We start from the raw sequence: 22,388 nt of genomic DNA, 5'->3' as shown, positions 1-22,388 counted from the left end.
ATAGATTTGTGTTTGACATACAATATATCATTTGGAAGAAAAAGCTCTTATAATTTTACTAACTTTTATTAGTCTGCCAGTCTTGAAATATCAGAGACATTAATAATCAAAATCTCTAGCATCTAGACAGGTAATCACTTGGGTTACTTTTTTGTCAGTTGTTTCCCTTACCCTGGGTACAAATGGAAAAAAATAATGAATGCATTATCATTAAATGTTATTTGACCACGGCAGTGTAATGACATGTTGCTTGTCCATGAAATCCTCTTCATCCTCATCTGTAGTGCTCTCAGAAGGTGTCAGCCAAAATGGAATTTCAGTATCTTTTCCAGAAGAACTGGAAATACATTAAAAGATCAATACACATTGTACAGAACCAGGTTTCAGCTCTTCATTTATCTTCTGATCAATATGAAATACTCTGGAGTCATTGGAGACAGGTGGATGTGAGGGGGCTGTATCAGATCGGGGCCATAATTTTCAACATGCCCAATACACCATGCCTCCTTTTAATGAAAAATTCTCATAGTTCTCACTCTCCCAAAATATAAAGCCACAGTGGAACCAAGGAGAAGATTTTTATGGTCTCCGGTTGTATCTTTCATTGGTGATTCAGAAGGTACTTCAGAAACTTTCAGAGCCTCAGGGTCATCATTAAGAACATTCATCATTATACTGGCTGGTTAAAAGAATCCCAGTGAATAGATTGCCAGATAAATCACCTCTTTTGTGTACAGTAAATTAGGACTCTGTGAATAGCCAGTCAAGATATGCCAAAGTCAAAATTAATGACAGCAATTATATAGTTATTTTATTTTGTTGTATTTTATTGTGTGGCAAGGGAACAGGTGGAAACTCTAGCACTTCAGTTGTCTGAGGTTTCAAAAGATAGGTAACATGGAGGGGACAGAGAGGAACCTATATAATTCAGATTTTTCCATCCTAAATCATCTGGATTCTCTGCCCATGTATGCCTTTAATATAAAATATTTCACCCTATGCTGGATAGAATTGTTATTCAGATTATTTCTTATATACAACAAAGTCCAAACCAGCAGTTTCTAAACTCTAATCTGTGGACCAGTGTAGATCTAATGGTGGTAAAGTTTTCTCTGGTCCAAAAAGTAAAGAGAAAACAATAATGCAGTTTTGACTTTTCCCACAGCATTTATAATAATGTTAAAAGACTGTGTTTTCTTCTGCTAGTGCGTTGTTCTTATATTTTCAGTGAAATGATATTGAGGGTAAGTGGTAGGTTTAGTTTGTTTTTAATGACATTTTAGGAAATAAAAATTAGCAACTGGATACTGGCTTCACGTTTTGTTTTGTTAAAAATTTAAGTAGTAGAAAAGCAAAAACCCAAAAATTATATTTCAATTACTTTATCCTTCAGAAAGACAGAGTCACAGATTCCCTTTTACTGTAATATGACATTTCAAAGAAATCAGAGGGATTTACAAGTCAAAGGACTTTTTACTTTTATATTTATTCCAGAAGGAGCATTCTCCTTTTTCAAGGAATTTCAGGTTGTCATTACTAAACAAAAACAATGGACTACTTTTCTAAAGCATTTAGTGGTATAACTTATGTCCCTTATAAATTGATCACTGATGAAATTATACAAATTAAAATATGCTCTTATTAACAATCTAGACTCAATTTTAAGACAGAAACTTCTCAATATTCTATTTTAAAAACTATATTCACATTGGGTAAAATTCTATTAATGCAAAGCATTGAAATTTATTAGTTTAATTAATTCAAGTAATGAAATTGTCTTTCAGTATGAGAAGAAATGATGAAGGATTATTAAATTCCAAATGTCTTTTCATTTTCCTGATATACATTATGCAGCAGACCTATCTCTTCAAGTTAAAGTAAAACTTTACAAGCCTTTTACTAAATCTCACTAACAGGTCAGAAAAGGAACCAAACACTTTATAAAGAATAGGTATATAAAGTATACATTTGAGGATTTTTTCTTTATATAGTATTGTAAGGAGCTCTGGTAGCTTAGTGTGTAAGGCACTTGACTGCTAACCAGAAGGCTGGCAGTTCAAACCTATCAGCTACTTCACGGAAGGAAAATGTGGCAATCTACTTCTGTAGTGATATTGCCTCAGAAACCCAAGGAGGAATCGCTATGCCTATGAGTAGGGTCTGACTCAACGGCACATAACAACAACAACAACACAACAATAGTATTATAGATTTGAGACCCTCCCAAAATGTGTGCTGTAAAGCCTAACCTCTATGCCTTTAGTTATAATCCCATTTAGGAATAAATTACCTTTGATATGTTAATGAGGCAGGATTAGTACAGAGTGTATTTTGAGTCATTCTCTTTGAGATATGAGATTAAACAAGCAAACTAAGCAGCAGAGATGGGAGAACACACATGCCAAGCCACATAATGATTGCTTTGCAGCAGAAGTTCAAAGAGACAAGGACCTTCCTCCAGAGCCTTAAAATCTTCACTCTGAATTTGGACTGCTAACCAGATGGCTGGCAGTTCAAACCCACCAGCTACTCCTCGGAAGGATGATTAGGCAATCTACTTCCATAGTGATACGGCCTCAGAAACCCAAGGAGGTGTCTCTATGAGTCACATCTGACTCAAAGGCACTGAGGGTTTTTCTTGTTGTTAAATTGAGAAAGTAGTGATGGTGATGTAATGGATAAGGCAGTTGGCTGCTAACCAAAAGGTCAGTGGTTCCAATCCACCAGCTGCTCTGAGGAAAGAAGATGGGGCAATCTACATCCATAAAGATTTAAAACCTCAGAAACCCAAAGGGAGTTGCTATGAGTCAGAATCGACTGGATGGCAGTGAGTTTGTTTGTTTGCTTTGTAAACTATGAGAAAATAAATTTGTTAAAGCCATCCAGCTGTGGTATTTCTGTTATAAAAACACATTGAACCTACCAGCTGCTGCATGGAAGAAAGATGAGGCAGTCTGCTTCTGCAAAGATCTACAGTCTTGGAAACCCAAAGGGTATAGCTGTAAGTCGGAATCAACTTGATGGCAGTGGGTTTAGATAACTAATATAAAATTTGGTACTGAAAGTGGAGTGCTGCTCTAACAAATACCTAAAATGTGGAAGTGGTTTTGGAATTGCGTATTGAGTAGAGGCTGGAAGAGTCGTAAGGCATCTAATAGTGAAGGCTGAGATTACTTGAAGGAACTGTTGGTAGAATTATGGACATCAAAGAACTCTGGTGAGGGCTCAGAAGGAAGTGAGGAGAGCTATGGGGAAAATTTTTATTGTTTTAAGAGAATGCATATGGTGTCAGCAAGAGAATGTTGTTACAAATGTGGATGTTAAATGTGTTTCTGGTGAAACTTTAAAAGAAAATGGTGAATGTGTGATTGAACAATGGAGGAAGGGTTTTTCTTTTTTATGCAAGGGCAAAGAACTTGCCTGAATTATGTTCAGATGTAAAGTATACTGGAAAGTAGAACTTGTATGTGATCCAATCTGGATATATGGCTAATGAGATTTTGAAGCAAGATCTTCTAGAGGCATATGGTTTTTCCAAGTTACTTATACTACTATGTGAGAGGAAAAAAATGGACTTAAAAAACGAACTCTGAAAAATGAAAACAGAACTTAAAAGATCTGGCAAATTCTGTTATACACAGTAAGGGCACATATCCTAGAATATTCTCCAAGCACATAGCTAAATATTTTTTTGTTAAAGAGATTAAGCCTGTGACTGATGGATCTAACCAACTACCAAAGTAGACAACCCATCACCTTAGACTGAAAGGAACAGAGTAAGAATGAAAGGAAAGAACACTACCTGCCTCTTGAAATTCTATAGGCAGGAACAGGCCAAAAAAGCCACATCTGTTGTCCTCCAAGAAAAGGAAAGGACTATCCCTGTAGCAGCTCAGAGATCAGTCGGAAGGAACAGGGAAGCAGGGCCTTTAAATGGTGAGGGCTCGCTCTCCTGGATCTCTAAGGGGAAAGCCCATTCTCATAGATTTCAAAGAGTTGGATCTCCACCAACTTGTTCCAAAGTTTCAGGCTGTCACTAATGTGTTCTAGAAGGGTGGAATTGAACTCAAAGCAGACAGGAAGGGCTGCCATGCCCAATGGGCAGAAGAAAAGGGCCTGCTGGGGCCAAGGGGGTGGGAGTGTCATTCAGATATACAAGGAGAATGGGGCCACCCAAAGCTAAGGGGGCAGAGTTACTGTCCCAGAAAAAGCAGGGCTGAAGCCCAGGGTCAAGAAGTCTCTGTCAGAATCCAGAAAGCATGACCAACACCCAGAATCTGGAGGGCAGGAAACAGAGGAATATTTTCTAGGTTTGATAGCTAATGTAATTTGTTCTGCTGGTTTTTGAACTTGCTAGGTACGTGTTATCTCTTCTTTCCCTCTAATTCCTCCCATTTGTAATGGAAATGTCTGCCTTGTGCCTGTTCCACTATTGTACCTTGGAAATAGAAAACCTGTAGTCTAGATCTCATAGGTTCACAGATGAAGAGGAATTTTACCCCAGGATGGAATATGCCTAAAGTCTCACCCATATTGGAGTTAGATGATTCAGATGAGATTTTGGATTTGGGGTTGATTAAGACTTTTGGAATGATGTGTTGGGATGAATGTTTGCATATGGCAAGAACAAGAATTTGTGGGGGGTAGAGGTAGAATGTTATGGATTGAATTGTGACCCCCCAAATATGTATTGTAAATCCTAACCTTAATGCCTGTGGTTATAAACTCATTTGGGAATGGGTTGTCTTTGACATGCTAATGAGGCAGGATTAGTGTAGGATGTATATTGAATCGGTCTCTTTTGCAATAAAAAAGAGACTGAAGCTAGCAAGCTAAGAAGCAGAGATAGGAGAACACATGCCAAGCCACATGAAGACCATCCTGGAACAAAAGCTCAAAGAGACAAGGATCTTCCTCCACAACCAACAGAGGGGGAAGGGCTTCCCCTAGAGCCTGCACTCTGAATTCGGACTTCTAGCTTCCAAACTGTAAGAAACTGAATTTGTTAAAGCCATCCACTTTTGATATTTCTGTTATAGCAGCACTAGATAACTAAGACATACAGTTAAGGCAATTAGATGGGCTTGTCAAATATTTTACTATGCACTATTTTTACAAGTAAGCAGCAGGCTTAACCTACCTCTGTTGCTGAAATCCACAGGGGCCCCTGGAGTTTGAGGTCTTAAGGAAATCCACAGTAGTATCACTCATATTCTGTAAATGGCTGTTGAATGCTGGTAACTCTTCTGAGGTTAGGCTGTAAAGTTTTTCTGAAGGATCTGAAATATTTTATTTCATACATTGTCAACACATAAATTCAAGAAACAAATGTTCAGCTTATGGTGCTGAAAGTTTACCTCAAGTAAACTACAAGTAGTAAAAAGAGTGTCAGTACGTATTTTTAATTGTCCCTCAATTTTCTGTGTGGATGCTTGTGGGGTAAGTGTGAAGTAAAATGAATCTAAGATGTCAAATTAGGGCCTTAATCATACGAATTTATGTGTATACACTTCAAAAATGTGTCAAATGTCCTGAGAATTCACACAATTTCAAAGAAAACCAAGTGATCCTTTTTAGAATATTGTGCATCTCCTCAACTTGCCTGCATGTTAAACACTGTATTATTTCTCTTTTTTTTTTTCCTTTTTTTCTGCTAGAAATAAAAGCTTTACCCCCACACAGTCTGAGATAAAAGGTTAGCTTTGGCAAAGCTATCCTTCCTTTCTTTGCTTCTTTGTTTTAGTTTGGGTAGATAATAACCATTTGCATTTGAAATAAGGAGAACTCTTAAATCTTTTCCCTTTTCATGAAACTAGCCTATAATTCAGACTAGGCAAGGACAAATAGTGTAAATTGAAAACAGGAAAAAAAAAGTCTTTATATGAATTAGTAAAAAATCAAGTATAGAAATAAATATCAAGATAGAAATAAATATCATCACTACTTTAGAAATCCTGTAATGCTTTCTTTTTGTCAGTGATGAAGTTTTAAGAGTCATCCAAATTATACAGGAGATTATAACTAAGATGGTTATATTTTAAACTGTTAAAATTATTGGGTATTATGATTCCTTCACTCTCATGAAATTGCCAAGTAAACATTCTGGTCAGAGGACTAATTAAACACTGTTGTTGTTATGTGACATCAAGTTGTCTCTGACTCATAGTGACCCCTCCTTGGGTTTCCAAGGCAGTATCTCTATGGAAGTAGATTGCCCAACCTTCCTTCCGAGGAGTGGCTGGTGGGTTTGAACAGCCAACCTTCTAGCTAGCATTCAAGTGCCTTAGGCACTATGCTACCAGAGCTCCCAATTAAACACTAAGCTACATGTATTCTACACATGACTGAACAGATTTTTTTTTGTGTGTGTGGTTAATAGCAGCTTGAAGTTTTTGAGCAAGCAGAGATTCTTTTACTGAAAGTAACTTAGATTATTTTGGCTGACAGATAGACTTCAATACATTTTAAAGCCGGAAGAGGCCTTACAATTATTTAGCCCAGTGACTTTCAAATTATAATACATAAATGAATTAAGGTGTGGGTGGGGGCAAATATTCAGTGTGCTCAGCTACTAACAGCAAGGTTGGAGGTTTAAGCCCACTTACAGTTTCCTCAGAAGAAAGACCTGGAGATCTACTTTGAAAAATGAGCATTGAAAACTATGGAGCACAGTTGTATTCTGACACAGATGGGGTTGCCATGGCTCCGAGTTGACTCTATGGCAACTTGCTTTAGGCATGAGGTTCCTGCTCCTACTGTCCCCAAAACAATCAGGACAGTTTTATTTAATCTAGTTTAAATATTGGGGATTTATGTAAAATTAATTTTGAAAAAATAAATTCCTTAGTCCAAATTTTTGAAACAATCTGACTACTCTCATCTCTTCTTGTTACAGATTAGAAACTAAGCATCCATAGAGAACTGGTAGCTTGTCTAAAATCACACAACCACATGATAGAAGAGCTGGAACTAAACCTGAGCTCTTTTAATTTGCCTATATTGTAAATTGCTATGTATAAGAATCTAATTCTCTAATTTTGGGATATTATCTCCTAATTTTTCTATAAGAGAAAAGAAGACAGGCATGCCTTTATATCTCCTAGTGATAGGGAATGCTGCCTGTGAGAAAGCAGATAAATTTCAGGATTTGGAATTATTGGAATGACAGTACTAAAACCTAATAGTGATTCTTAGATCTAAAAAATATCACCAGGAGAGATATTCAAGCTGAATTCTAATTGCGTCAGAATAGAGCTAATTGAAATAGTGGAAATAGAACAAGCCTATATTTGTAGAATTAATTATTCATTGCAAAACACATCTTTCAGAATTCCCTGGGATGTTAACAGAAGCAAAAGTGGCATCACTTGATTTTAGGTAAAAGAAAAAGTAGAGAAAAATAAAACTGCTTACAAAAACACTATTGTAGATTGTTGTTATGTGCCGTCGAGTCAGACTCGTAGCGACCCCTCCTTGGGTTGCCAAGGCAGTATCACTACGGAAGTAGATTGCCCCATCTTCCTTCCGAGGAGTGCCTGATGGGTTTGAACCACCAGCCTTCTGGTTAGCAGCCAAATGCCTTGGCTACTATGCTACCAGAGCTCCTAAAAAGTCAATTGAACTAAAACCCAAGTCTCATGATTTTCTAATACAGGGCTGAGTAAGATTGGATTGACATTTATATTGGAAATTTTACTTTATAATTGTCAAAACAGCTGATAGTTGAGCAATGGATTAGAGGTAAAACTATTGTCTCCCAGGAATGGAAAACGTTTGCTCTCTGATCATTGAAGAATCTTTTCAATGTAATAATAAGCAATTAGGCAAAGTGGGAAAAACTGACCAAACATAGAGTTCTACAGTGTATTGCTAAAAACCAAGGCATTTAAAACACATGCATAAAACTGCATTGCACAGGGAAATGAATTTTTCAAATTTATTTGAATAATGTTGTCGTTAGTTACTTTTGAGCCAACTCTGACTCCTGGCGACTCCGTGTGCAGAGTAGAACTGCTCCACAGAGTTTTCAAGGTTGTGATGCCCTTTAGGAAGCAGGCCACCAGGCTTTTCTCCCAAGGTGCCTCTGGGTTGGTTTGCATTTCCAAACTTGCTGTTAGTGGAGTGTTTAAACATTTGTGCCACCCAGGGACCTCCATTTGAATAACAGGAAGGAAGAAAAGAAAAAACAAACAAAGAAACATAAAAACTTCAAAGAATGGAAACAAAGCAGATAAGGTACACTTCAATGAGAAACAAGGAGAAAAAGAAAAACAACTTCTAAAGGACTATTTGGCATAGCTCCATATTTACATTACAAATATTTGTGGGCTGTGACAACCAGGGCACTTATCCTGCTCCAGCCTCGAAGCCCCTGCCAGCTTGCCTCTTTGCGTTCCTTCCCTCACCTCTCTTTTCCTGTTCCACTATGCCTTACCTTGTTTATCTCATTTTTTCTTATTCTCTCCATGCTGTCTTCCCCTTACTATCACTGTGCTCACATTTTCTCCCTCTTAAATGGTCACAATATTGACTGGAAGGATTTAAAATTATTTAAGCAGCAAGACAAAGGACCATGGAGGCATATGTGGCTGGGTTTGTCTCATTTCTGTGTGGCCACAGGAGAGCCCATGGGACTGGTACTACATTGTCCACAGCCTTAGATAACATATCCAAAAAGGGGAGATAAGACTGGACCTGCTTTATCTAGCTCACAGGGAAGATATTAAGATCCAATGAGGCAACCTTACATATAAAAACAACTAAGGATTATTATAGGAGCTCTGGTAGCATAGTGGCTAAGACACTTGCCTGCTAACCAGACGGCTGGCGGTTCAAACCCACCAGCCACTCCTCGGAAGGAAGATAGTGATACTGCCTCGGAAACCCAAGGACTCGACAGCACATAACAACAACAACAACAAAGGATTATTATAGGAGCTCTGGTAGCGTAGATGGGGCAATCTACTTCCGTAGTGATAAATGCCCCGGAAAGCCAAGAAGGGGTCACTATGAGTCGGGTCTGACTTGAGGGCACATAACAACAACAACAAGGATTATTATTACTTATCAAATGATTGCATATTCCTTATGTCAGATAGTTTGTTAATGTGCTGCCTTTCATTTACACGTCACCCTCCTTTTTTTCTTTTTTTTTCCTGCAATTCAAAGGAGCCCTAAAGAAATCTGCTGTGTAATAACTACAGCCTTGGAAACACAATGGGCCATTCTACTCTGTCATATAGGATCTAATAGGAATTGACTCCACGGCAATGGTTTATAGTCTTTGTTAAGTGTGTGTGTTGAATAAAGAGGGTAATTTTCATAAATATATGTCTCATATAAATATTTAATCATCAAACAACTTTATAAGATAGATCCTATTAAATATATTCATGTTTCATATACATATATATATAATCTTATGCAAAGAGAGATAAGGTCTCTCAAGGTTTCCCAAGAAATAAGGTTTCCCGAGATAAGGTTTCCCAAGGTCACGATCTAGCAAGTCCACCTGACCACTGAGCCTGGGCTCTCAACAGTCCTTCTCTCCTGCCTCCTCATTCCTGATTCAGAAGGAAGTTGTATCTGTAACCTTCATTCCTCACCCACCCATGGCCTCTCCAGCTCCTTCCAGCAATCTAAATCAAAGGAGAGACAGGGATAGCTTTACTTAATGTAGCTATTTTCTGTCCTTTCTTCTCCCAGCTCCTTGGCATGGCTGTTTCCAATGCCTCAGGCACTATAGCACCAGAGCTCCCAATAGAATTTAAGAAAAAGAAGTTAGCACGTCCTAGAGCTAACAGAAAACGAGTCAGAAGCACAGTTCTCACAAAAATGCAACTTCCACAGAGAAGTGAACACAATTACATTTGTATAAAAGTCTCCAATGTGTGCCTGTCTGTGTAAGACCAAACCCATGATGAGTTTTTCCTGACTGCAGTGTGAATAGTGAAATGTTAGGTGAAAATTTTCTGCCCATTGATGCTAAACAGACTGAAAAGGCCATGTGCAGAATTAGTGAATTTTCTGAAATGGTGTCTGATTTCACCATAGCATTATCACCTTACTGTCAAGTGAAGCTTTCCAAAAGCTGAGCACTCATCCAAAGCTAATCTTTCTGAATAGAAAAAAAAAAGTCATTCCAGGCTCAACAAGATATAAGTGGTTGTGTTCAGCTGCTGGGGCATCAGAAAAGCCCTTGTGGTTCATCAGCTATGCAATGAGTGCTTACTTTCATATACAAAATGCTATGTGTTCACATTAAAATACTGGTGTTTGGGTATGAAAAAGTGAGTAACAAGGGAAAAATAGGAAAGCATATATGAACAAAATGTGATAAAGGAAATGGAAAATTTGGGGTGCAAAAAAGAGACTACTGCTTTGTAAACTACAGTATTTTATTTGTAAATAATAGAATTGACCAACTGATTGCAAAAGAAACCTTCATTTTCTGTTGAAAAAAAATATAAAGTTGTTATCCTTTTGGAGTCCCTCAGTGGTGTAAATGAATAAGCTCTTGGCTACTACCAAAAGGAGGGCAGTTCCCATTCACCCAGGAGTATTGAACAGGAAAGAACTGGTGATCTATTTCTTCAAGGTTTTGTTGTTTTTAGATACTGTCAAGTCGTTTCCAACTTATCGCCACCCCCTGTGACAGAGCAGAGTTTCCGAGGCTGTAATCTTTTTGAAAGAGTTTGGCAGGTCTTTCTCCCACAGAGCCACTGGTAGGTTCAAACCATCAACCATTTGGTTAGCAGCCAAGTGCTTAACTGTTGGGCTACCAGGGCTTCTTTCTTTAAGGTTACTGTCATTGGAAGCCCTATGGTATGCAGTTGTGCTCTGCCCTGAGGTCACCATGAATTGGAATTAACTTAATAGAAACAAGCTGGCTTTGGGGGATTTATTTTACTCATTAAAAGATTGGTGGTTCAAATCTACACAGAGGCACTTTGGAATAAAGGCCTGGCAATCTACTTCCAAAAGATGCTGGTCTATGAAAACCTATGGAGTACAGTTCTACTGTGACACACATGAGGTTGCATGAGTCAATACTGATTCAATGGCAACTGGCTTGTGTGGTTTTGACTATCCTTTTAGATACAGTTCAGATCTGGCATATTTCATGTTAGAATTGGTCTTTAATGTAGAATTATCTTCAAGATATTTACACTAGATTGTTAGTAATTTAGAATGATGGGTAAAGGTGGATCACAGACTCTACTCCACCAACCTCTAATTAAAATAAAAATGACATTGGAACTAAAGAGAGAGTAAAAAAAAGAAGAAGAAGAAGAAGAAGAAGAAGAAGAAGGAGAGATACAAGAAGTACACATAAAAACTTTGAAAAGGAGTAAACAAGGAAATAAACACAAGACTACTTAAAGTATGGCTGGGTGCTACTATCTATCCATCCACCACAAAAAAATAAAAATATGCATGCAAACACACAACAAACTAGAAAAAGAAAAAGGAGTGAAAAAAAAGCATATTGAGAAGTCTCATTCATACCACCCCTATCTGGAGAAAGGCAAGGGGAAAATATTTAATATATATATTTTTTAAGCCCTTAAATACCCACTGGGAGCTCTGGTGGTATAGTGCCTGAGGCATTTGACTGCTAAACAGCAGGCTGGAAGTTCAAACCCACCAGCCACTCCGCAGAAGGACGATCAGACAATCTATGTCCATAGAGATACTGCCTCTGAAACCCAAGGAGGGGTCACTTAGAGTCAGGATTGACTTGACAGCAGTAAGTTTTTTGGTAAATACCCACTACAAGGCCTGAAAAGATGCCAGAAAATTCCAAGTCTGTAGGTTTCCCCACAAGGATGGAACACACTTCAAAAAAAGTCAAATAAAGTTTGGCATTTAATAAAATCAAGTAAAACACAAAAGAGCTCAGATCCCCCAATGAAGGTGACTGAGCTCCCCATTCCTTTATTTACTCTGCCCCTTGTCTCTGAATTTGAAGTTCACAGAATGCAATGCCCATCTCACAAACAGTACATCTAAGAAAAGACCATCAGATCTCAGTGAAGTCTCACTATCCCAAAAATGACAAAGCATATAAACAAATCCACCCATAATAAACATGAAGCACTAAGATACAAAGAAATGACACAGCAACTCAGTATACAAACTATATTGAGAATCCATAGCATGCAAAAACAAAACCAAAGCCTCTGCCATCAAGTCGATTCTGACTCATAGAGACCCTGTAGGACAGAGTAGAACTGCCCTCAAGGATTTCCAAGGTGGTGCAACTTTACAGAAGCAAACTCCCTCATCCTGAGAATGATTAAATGAAAGATCCACCTGGTAGAAAATATAGATCAGGACCACAGGAAATTTACCCACAGGACCTTTGACTACTGAGGAAATAATGAAAACAAACTTCTCAAAAAGTGCAAAATTAAACATAAAGATAAAATAACAATATGTCAAAAATCAAAAGGGAGATAGCAAAATTAAAGGAAAAAATTAAATAGTCACCTGTTCCTGCATTTGATCCTAGAGCAAGGGAAAAAAAGAAAGAAAGAAAGAAAAACTATAACAGACATCATTGGAACAATTGAAGAAACTTATTTATGAGTTGTGCACTAGATGATAGTATTCTGAGTATTGTAATGGGCAAATCTGTTGCAAAAGATCTCTTTACAAGGAGCAAAGATGTCACTTTGAAGACTAAAGCATGCCTGACCCAAGCTATGGCATTTTCAATCACATGTGAAAGTGCACAATGAATAAAGAAGACCAAAGAAGAACTGATGCATATGAATTGTGGTGTTGTCAAAGAAGAATATTGAAAATACCATGAACTGCCAGAAGAAAGAACAAATCTATCTTGGATGAGGTACAGCTGAATGCCCCTTAGAAGTGAGAATGGCCAGACTGTCTCTCATACTGTTCACATTATTGGAAGGGACCATTCCCTGCAGAAGGATATCATGCTTGGTAAAGAAGAGGATCAGCAAAAATGGGGAAGACCTTCAACAAGATGGATTGACACAGTGGCTGCAAAGATGGGCTCAAGCACAGCAACTATTGTGAGGATGGCACAGGGCCAGGCAGTGTTTTGTTCTGTTGCACACAGGGTCACTGTGAGTCAGAACTGGATCCATGGAACTTATCAAAAAAAAAAAAAGTAGAAGGTCAACAAGTAAGGGGAAGACCCTCAATGACATGGACTGACAGAGTGGCTACACTGATGGGCTCAAGCATAGTAACAATTATCAGGATGGCACAAGAATGAATGAAAATCAAATGAGGCAAAAGATAAGTGGTGACCTGATTAAAAGGCATACAGAAGTATTTCCTTGTACTATTGTTTCATTGTTGCAAATTTTTTATAAGTTTGAAATTATATCAAGATAAAAGATTATCAACAATAAAAAAATTCAAAGCAATACCATTAGAGAATTAAAAATAAGAAATAATTAAGAATGGACCACGCCTAGATAATCCTTTCATGGCCTAATTATTTTCAGCTTTGAATTTTTTTTTGTTGATACCATATGTTTTCAGTAGTGGAAGCCACATTGAAATCAAGGGGAAAAAAATTAAGGTAATATGGATTTTGACAATTATGTGGGGCATATATGTGTCAAATGGTAGGACAGTTGGGGTCATGAAAGAGTCAAAAATTGAGATCCTGACACAGAAGACAAGCTTGTGATTATCACAGCAAATGCAAAGGAAAATATAACCTGGTTAAAACAAATGAAGAAAACATAAGTAAATATATTGTACAAAGAGAATCCAATTTAAAGAAAGTTGTTTTCTCAGCAAGAGAAAGTCAAATGGAACAGAAATGTAATTCAAAGATACAATAGCAGAAAATTTCTCTGAAAATAAGAAGGAAGTAACTGTGGATAGGAAGAGAACCCTGTTTCAGGAACTGATGAATTACTGACACTGAACACAGCCCTGTTCAAGTTACTGAATTTCAAATATTAAGAAAAAAATCTCAAGTATCTAGTCAGGAAAGAAGCATATCGTATGTACAAGAGAAGCTGACATGTAAAAATCAAGGGGTCCTTAGATTACTTCACAGCAGAATGCAAAGTCAGGAAAATGATAAATCAGTGCATACAAAGTTCAAGAGAAAGGTAACCCCAAAAAATTACATTACTATCAATCAATTTGCCATTCAAATATAAAGGTAAATTGCATTCACAAGCATGGAAGAACTCAAGTTAATAGAGCCACAATGAACCCTAACCAAGAAACCCATTCCCATCAAGTCGATTCCTATGCATGATGACCACATGTGTCACAAGAGAAGAATTTAATTCATAGGGTTTATGTGGCTTTGAGCTTTCAGAAACAGACTGCCTGGCTCTTATTCTGAGACTTCTCTAAGTGAGTTCGAACAATCAACCTTTTGGTCAGTACCTGAGTGCTTAACACTTTATGACACCCAGGGCCTCCCCACCCATTATAATCAAGTTGATAGTGACTCAAAGTGACCCTATAGGACAGAGTATAACTGTCACGTAGGGTTTCTAAGGGTTTAAATCTTTACAGAAGCAGATTGCCACATCTTTCTCCCGCAGAGCAGCTGGTGGGTTTGAAGCGATGACCTTTCAGTTAGCAGCCAAGCACTTAGCCATTGTGTCACCAGGGCTCCTTCCATGAACTTTACCTGGAGGAAAAAGTAATCAACTGAAAATTTAATTCAATCAAACAAAAGTTAAATTGAAAAACTGTCATAAGGAATGAAATAATACCATATTCAAGGTCAGAAGACTATGGAGAGGTGCCTCCCAATTGCAGATGACAAGAAATTGTGCTCCACTAAATAAATCTACCTAACACTTCAATAAACCATAAAGACAAAAAACAGACATTATTAAGAATGCCAAAATCAAACCTTTTAGAGAGGAATCAAAATAAAAGGCTCAAGATTGGGAAATTACAATAAATATGCTGGTATTCAGCATTTAATCCATGGAAATTTTCACTAAGAGAAAGAAAATAAAAGGAAACATTGGCAAAATAAAAATAATTATAACAGGGATTGAATCAATGCTATCTAGAATTATATGTAGTTAAAAATAATAATTAACCAACAAATAAGTCCTCATCTTTTATTATAGGGATTTTAATCACTATATCTGAAACTAAAGCTTATAGTTAAAAATGGCCTCTTTCCTTAACTTTTAAAGTGATTTTTTAAAATATTTCAGTTTGGACAATAAGAATTTCCATTATTCCACTATTTTTGGTCTACAAAAAAGGTAATTTCATATGGTTTAACTTTAATATGTTTGTGGTAAAAAAAAATGCTTATGTGAATTGTAAAATTTTACTTTTGTTAAATTGAATAAATACATATTTAATAATTTTATTAATATATTTTGAAAAGCATAAATATCTTTTTATAAATTACCATCTTTCCATCTATTCCTCCTAAAATATACATTTTGATATGGGTACTTAGGCAAATGTTTCAAATTATGGCCATCAAATGTTAATAATGGTTATTTTAAGGATAGATTTCTTCTTACTTATACTGGTGCTGTGTGAAATAGATTTCTGATGAAAATAATAGTATTATTTTCTTTGATGTTTTTTTATAAAACCAAACTTTTCCATCTACAAGAATAGGAATATTATTTTTCGACTATATCCATTGAAGTTTAGGAAACAATGCACAAGTATAAATTTCTCAACTGGTGGTGTGTTAATCCGAAGCAATGGCATCACCTGGGTACCTGTCAGAAATGCAGCATTTCAGGTCTTGCCCTAGACTGACTGAATCAAAATCTGCATTTTAACCTAGATCCCCAAGTGATGTATGCATATTAAGGCTTGAGAAGCACTGCTTTGAAAGATCTAACAGATCAATTCTTCAACAAGGGGCTGGCTTTCATAAACAAGAGGGCTGGCATTCATAAAGCAATGGAGATTAACCATTCAGTGGGTTTGTGGAAAGATTTGTTGCTGTTTTTCTGTACATGTGAAGGTCTTTATGCCAAAATTTAACTGTGTATTATGTGGGCTAAGGTAGGTTATCTGTGGTGTGGCTGGGCATCCACACATCATGTAACATTTTCAGGGCAATATGGGGAATATCTGAGAAAGCAGATACAAAGGTTCATGGTTAAAGAGGGAAAAGAAAAAAGGTTTTTTTGTTTTGGTTTTTTGGTCTGTTTCCATGCATGCTTTCTTGGAGTAAGATGCAAAGAATCTGGTAGAACATAGATTTAGCACTGCCTACACATGGGGGCACCATGAATCAGAATAGACTGGATTGCAACTGGGTTTTACTGGTTTAAACTGAAAAAAAAAAAAAAAAAAAGTAGTATTACCTGCAAGATTTCTCAGCTCATTTAATTCTTTTTCCAAACTGTCTAAGGTTTGTTGATCAGCAATATTGTCTAAGAAAGGCTCATTGTGGTTGGTAACATCAATATATTCAATTTCTGAAATTTCAAAAGCAGCTCTAGATAATAATCTAGTAGTGACACTTCTTGGTCGCAAATGGGAGGAAGAAAGGCAGCTGGAGCTTTTTTTAACAGAGTTGGAAAATGGTAAATTTGCTGTTGAAGGTCTCTGTGATGTCTTACCTAAAATACAAAAGTAAAAATTTTTATTATGGAATGATTTATTATCATTATTCTGAAGGAGTGTTTAGAGATGTAAAATACAAGTATCCAGCACTTAGAGCAGTTAACATGAGGTAGAGTCTACAAGAAAATCAACTTTTGATTATCTAAGAGTAGATCATCCATTTTTATTTACAACTTTTAATCCTAAATTACTTTTTCTCCTATCATAAAGAATACTTCTGGGTTGTTTTCTTCTAATTTTTCTTCATTCAGACCAAGAGAAACTGATTTTACAGAAAAACAGCTGTGAATGAAGTCAATTCCAAACCAAACCAACACCTAATCCTATCCCAAGGTCAAGTACTGTGCCATGTTTCTTAAATTTTAGGTCGATTCCATGCTTTGCCTTGCATGAGAAGAAACTCATACATTGACTGCCCAGAGTAATAATTCCACTGGATAGTGTATAACTTATTATTATATCAAAACAAATTTGGAAGCAAAATAGACTAATACATAAAATCTGCTTGAATTTTTAGGGGAAAAAAATGCTTTAAAGAAATTAAGATCACATCTCCAATTTCTAAATATGAGTTCACTATCTTTTGCCTTACGAGCACATTAGTGTTAAAGTGGAAATATTGAATGATGCAGGAGGCATCAAAAGAAGATGAAAGGAATACACAGAGTCACTGTACCAAAAAAAAAAAAAAAAATTGGTTGATATTCAACTATTTCAGGAAGTAGCTTACAGTTATGAAAGTGAAAGAAGAACTGCAAACTCTGTTCAAGAAATTGGAGAAAAACAAGGCTCCAGGAATTGACAGAATACCCATTGAGATGGTTCAACAAATGGATGCAGTGCTGGAAGTGCTTACTCATTTTTGCAAAGAAATTTGAAGACAGCTACCTGGCCAACTGGTTGGAGAAGATTGATATTTGTGCCCATCTCAAAAAAAGGTTATCCAATTGAATGTGGAACTTATCAGACAATATCCTTAATATCACACACAATAAATTTTGCTGAAGATAATTCAAAACCAGTTGCAGCAGTATATTGACAGGGAATTTCCAGAAATGTAAACTAGATTCAAAAGAGGATGCAGAATGAGGGATATCATCACTGTTATCAGATGGTTCTTGGCTGAAATCAAAGAATAGCAGAAAGATGTTTACCTGTGTTTTATTGATATGCAAAGGCATTTGACTATGTGAATCATAACACATAATGGATGACACTGTAATGAATGGGAATTCCAGAACACTTAATTATGCTCATGAGAAATCTGTACATAGACCAAGAAGCTGTCTTCTGAACAGACCAAGAGGATATTGCACAGTTTAAAATCAGGAAGGGTGTTTTTCAGGGTTGTATCCTTATACCATATTTATTCAATCTGTACACTGAGTAAATAACCTGAGAAATTGGACTATATGAAGAAGAACATGGCATCAGGATGGAGGAAGACTCATTAACAACCTGTGATATGCAGGTAACACAAACTTGCTTCCTGAAAGTGAAGATGACTTGAAGTATTTACTGATGAAGATAAGACTACAACCTTCTGCATGGATTACATCTCAACAAAAAGAAAATGAAAATACAACGGAAACAATAAGCAACATCATAATAAATGGAGAAAAGATAGAAGTTGGCAATTGTGGATCCAAGTAATATGAAACTTTGGCAACTTCAATCTTTTCTCCATTTATCATGATGCTGCTTATTAGTCCAGTTGTGTTTTCTTTACATTGAAGTGTAATCCATATTGCAGTCTTTGGTCTTCATCAGTAAGTGCTTCAAATTATCCTCACTTTCAGCAAGCAAAGTTGTGTTATCTGCATACCACATGTTGTTAAGGAGTCTTCCTCCAATCCTGATGCTGCATTATTCTTCATATACTCCATATTCTTTGGTTATTTGCTCAGCATACAGATTAAATAAATATGGTGAAAGGATACAACCCTGACACACTCCCTTCCTGATTTTAGACCATGCAGTGTCCTCTTCTATTCGAACAACAGCCTCCTGGTCTATGTACAGGTTCCTCATGAGCACAAGTAAGTCGTTTGGAATTTCCATTCTTCTCAGTGTTATCCATAATCTGTTATGATCCACACAGTCAAATGCTTTTGCATAGTCAAAGAAACACAAGTAAACAGCTTTCTGGTATTCTTTGCTTTCACCCAAGATTTATTTGGCATCAGTAATGATATCTCTTATCCCATGTCTTCTTCAGAATCCAGCTTGCATTTCCGGAAGTTCCCTGTCATTATACTGCTGCAACCATTTTTTAATTATCTTCATCAAAATTTTACTTGCATATGATATTAATAGGGAGCTCTGGTAGCATAGTGCCTAAGGCACTTGACTGCTAACCAGAGGCTGGTGGTTCAAACTCACCAGCCACTCCTCGGAAGGAAGGTTGGGCAATCTACTTCTGTAGTCATACTGCCTCAGAAACCCAAGGACGGGTCGCTATGAGTCGGGTCTGACTTGATGGCAAATAGTAACAACATGATATTAATGATGTTGTTGTTAGGTGCCATCAAGCTGTCTCCAATTCATAGCAACCCTATATACAACAGAACATAACACTGCCTGGTTCTGTGCCAGTCTCATAATCCTTGCTGTACCTGAGCCCATCAGTGCAGCCACTGTGTCAACCCATCTCATTGAAGACCTTCTCTTTTTTCATTGACCCTCCACTTTACCAAGCATGACATCCTTCTCCAGGGAATGGTCCCTTCTGACAACATGACCAAAGTAGGTTACACGACGTTTGGCTATTCTTACTTCCAAAGAGCATTCTGGCTGCACTTCTTCCAGAACAGATTTGTTAATTCTTTTGCAGTCCATGGTACTTTCAGTATTCTTCACCAACACTACAACTCAAAAGCATTGACTCTTCTTCAGTCTTCCTTATTTGTTGCACAGCCCTCACACACATAAATGAGGTGATTGAAAATACCATGGCTTAATCAGGCACATCTTAGTCTTCAGGGAGACATCTTTGCTCTTCAGCACTTGGAAGAGGTCTCCTGCAGCAGATTTACCCACTGCAGTACATCGTCAGATGTCTTGGCTGCTGCTTCCATTGGTAGTGATTGTAGAACCAAGTAATATGAAGTCTTTGACAACTTCAATCTTTTCTCCATTTATCATGATGCTGCTTATTGGTCCACATGTGAGGATTTTTCTTTTCTTTATGTTGAGGTGTAATCCATACTGCAGGAGCTCTGGTGGCATAGTGCCTAAGGCACCTGACTACTAACCAGAAGGTTGGCAGTTCAAACCCACCAGCCACTCCTCAGAAGGAAGATTGGGCAATCTACCTCCATAGTGGTACTTCCTCGGAAACCCAAGGAGGGGTTGCTATGAGTCGGAGGCAACTTGATGGCACATAACAACAACAACAATCCATACTTCAGACTGGAGTCTTTAATCTTAATCAGAAAGTGCTTTAAATCACCTTCACTTTCAGCAAACAGAGCTGTGTCCTCTGCTTGCCACAGGTTGTTAATGAGTCTTCTTCCAATCTTAATGCGGTGTTTTTCTTCATATAGTCCAACTTCTCAGATTATTGCTCAGCATACAGATTGAATAAGTACGGTGAAAGGATACAACTCTGACTCACTCCCTTCCTGATTTTAAACCCAAGGGGATAAACAAGTATCCCCTTGCTCTGTTCAAACAACAGCTTCCTGGTCTGTGTATAGGTTCCTCATGAGTACAATCAAGTGTTCTGGAATTTCCATTCTTCTCAATGTTATCCATAATTTGTTGTGATCCACACAATCGAATGCTTTTGCATAGTCAATAAAACACAAGTAAACATCTTCCTAGTATTCTTTGCTTTCACCCTAAGATCCATCTGACATCAGCAATAATATCCCTCATTCCACATCCTCTTCTGAATCCAGTTTGCATTTCTGGAAGTTCTCTGTCAATATATTCCTGCAACCATTTTTGAATTATCTTCAGTAAGATTTTATTTGCATGTGATATTAATGATATTGTTCAATGATTTGCACATTCTGTGAGATCACCTTTCTTTGAAATGGGTACGAATGTGGATCTCTTCCAGTTAGTTGGCCAGGTCTTCCAAATTTCTTGGCATAGATGAATGAGTGCCTCCAGCACAGCATCTGTTTCTTGAAACATCTCAATGGGGATTCCATGAATTGTTTTTCATGAGTTCCTTCAATGCAGCTTCAAATTCTTCCTTCAATACCATTGGTTCTCAACCATATGCCACCTATTGAAATGGATGGACATTGACCAATTCTTTTTTGGTACAGAGATTCTGTGTATTTGTTCCATCTTTTTTTGATGTTTCCTGTCTCATTAAACATTTTGCTCATAGAATCTTTCAATATTGCTACTCGAGGCTTGAATTTTTTTCTTCTGTTCATTCAGCTTGAGAAATGCCAAGTGTGTTCTTCCCTTTTGGTTATCTAACTCCAGGTCTTTGCACATTTCATTATAATAATTGACTTTGTCTTCTTGAGCTGCTCTTTGAAATCTTCTCTTCATCTCTTTTATCCTGTTATTTCTTCTGTTTGCTGTAGCTACCTTCCATTGAAGGGCAAATTTCAGAGTCTTTTCTGACATCCATTTTGGTCTTTTCTTCCTTTCCTGTCTTTTTAATCACCTTTTGTTTTCTTCATGTATGATATTCTCAATGTCATCCCACAGTTCCTCTGGTTTTTGATCACTGGTGTTCAATGCATCTAATCCATTTTTTAGATGGTCTCTAATTTCAGGAAGGATATAATCAAGGTCAGATTTTGGCTCTTGTGGACTTGTTTTAATTGTCTTCAGCTTCAACTTGACCTTGCATATGACCAGTTGATAGACTGTTCCACAATCAGCTCCTGGCCTTGTTTTGGCTGAAGATATTGAGCTTCTATGTCTCCTCTTTCCATAGATATAGCTGATTTGATTTATGTGTATTCCATCTTTGGTATCTCACCATCTGGTGAGGTCCATGGGTACAGCCACCATTTATGTTGTTGAAAAAGTTATTGCAATGAATAGGTCATTGGTTTTGCTAAATTCTATTATGAGCTCTCTGGCATCATTTCTTCACCAAGACCATATTTTCCAGCTTCTGGTGATTCTTGTTTGTTTCTAACTTTTGCATTCCAATCACTAGTATCAATCAACACATCTTGATTGCATATTTGGTCAATTTCAGACTGCAGGAGTTGGTAAAAATCTTCAATTTCTTTGTCTTGGTTTTGGTGGTTGGTGCCTAAATTTGAATACTAGTAGTATTGACTAGTCTTCCTTGGTGGTGTCTGGATATTATCTTATCACTGACAACATTGTACTTCTGCACTGATCTTGAAACATTTTTATGATGATGAATGCTACGCCATTCCTCTTCAATTTGTCGTTTCCAGTATTGTAGATAATATGGTTGTCTGATTCAAAACAGCCAAAACCAATCCATTTCAACTCATTAATGCCTAGGATATCAATCTTTATGTGTTCTATTTCATTTTTTGACAACTTCCAATTTTCCTAGATTCATGTTTCATACATTCCATGTTCCAATTATTAATGGATATTTGCACCTGTTTCTTCCCATTTTGATCATGCCACATCAGCAAATGGAGGTCTCAAAAGCTTTACTCCATCCATGTCATTAAGGTCATCTCTACTTTGAGGAGGCAGCTCTTCCCCAATTGTATTTTGAGTATCTTCCAACCCGAGGGGCTTATCTTCTGGCACAGTATTGGACAATGTTTCAGGGCTATTCATAAAGTCTCCCAGTAATATATCAGACAGTGTTTCACACTACTCATAAGGTTTTCACTGGCCAATTC

General features: G+C 37.1%; 1 protein-coding gene across 1 annotated transcript in view; it reads right to left on the bottom strand.

Annotated features, from left to right (window-relative positions):
- Positions 1 to 210: 210 nt before the first annotated feature.
- The window catches only part of ZBBX (zinc finger B-box domain containing), a gene marked incomplete at its 5' end in the record, with an annotated part of 98,255 nt that continues 76,077 nt past the window's right edge, over positions 211 to 22,388 (bottom strand). The window contains 3 exons of the mRNA XM_007948723.1: positions 211 to 337; positions 5,141 to 5,279; positions 16,314 to 16,571. Coding sequence (XP_007946914.1) covers positions 211 to 337; positions 5,141 to 5,279; positions 16,314 to 16,571 — 524 coding nt within the window. The remainder of the gene's footprint in view (positions 338 to 5,140; positions 5,280 to 16,313; positions 16,572 to 22,388) is intronic.

Source organism: Orycteropus afer, unplaced genomic scaffold (genome assembly GCF_000298275.1).
Source record: "Orycteropus afer afer isolate SDZICR_OR568_19922 unplaced genomic scaffold, OryAfe1.0 scaffold00220, whole genome shotgun sequence".
In the NCBI taxonomy this organism is placed as follows: Eukaryota; Metazoa; Chordata; class Mammalia; order Tubulidentata; family Orycteropodidae; genus Orycteropus; species Orycteropus afer.
This window is presented reverse-complemented; position numbering and strand designations above follow the sequence as displayed.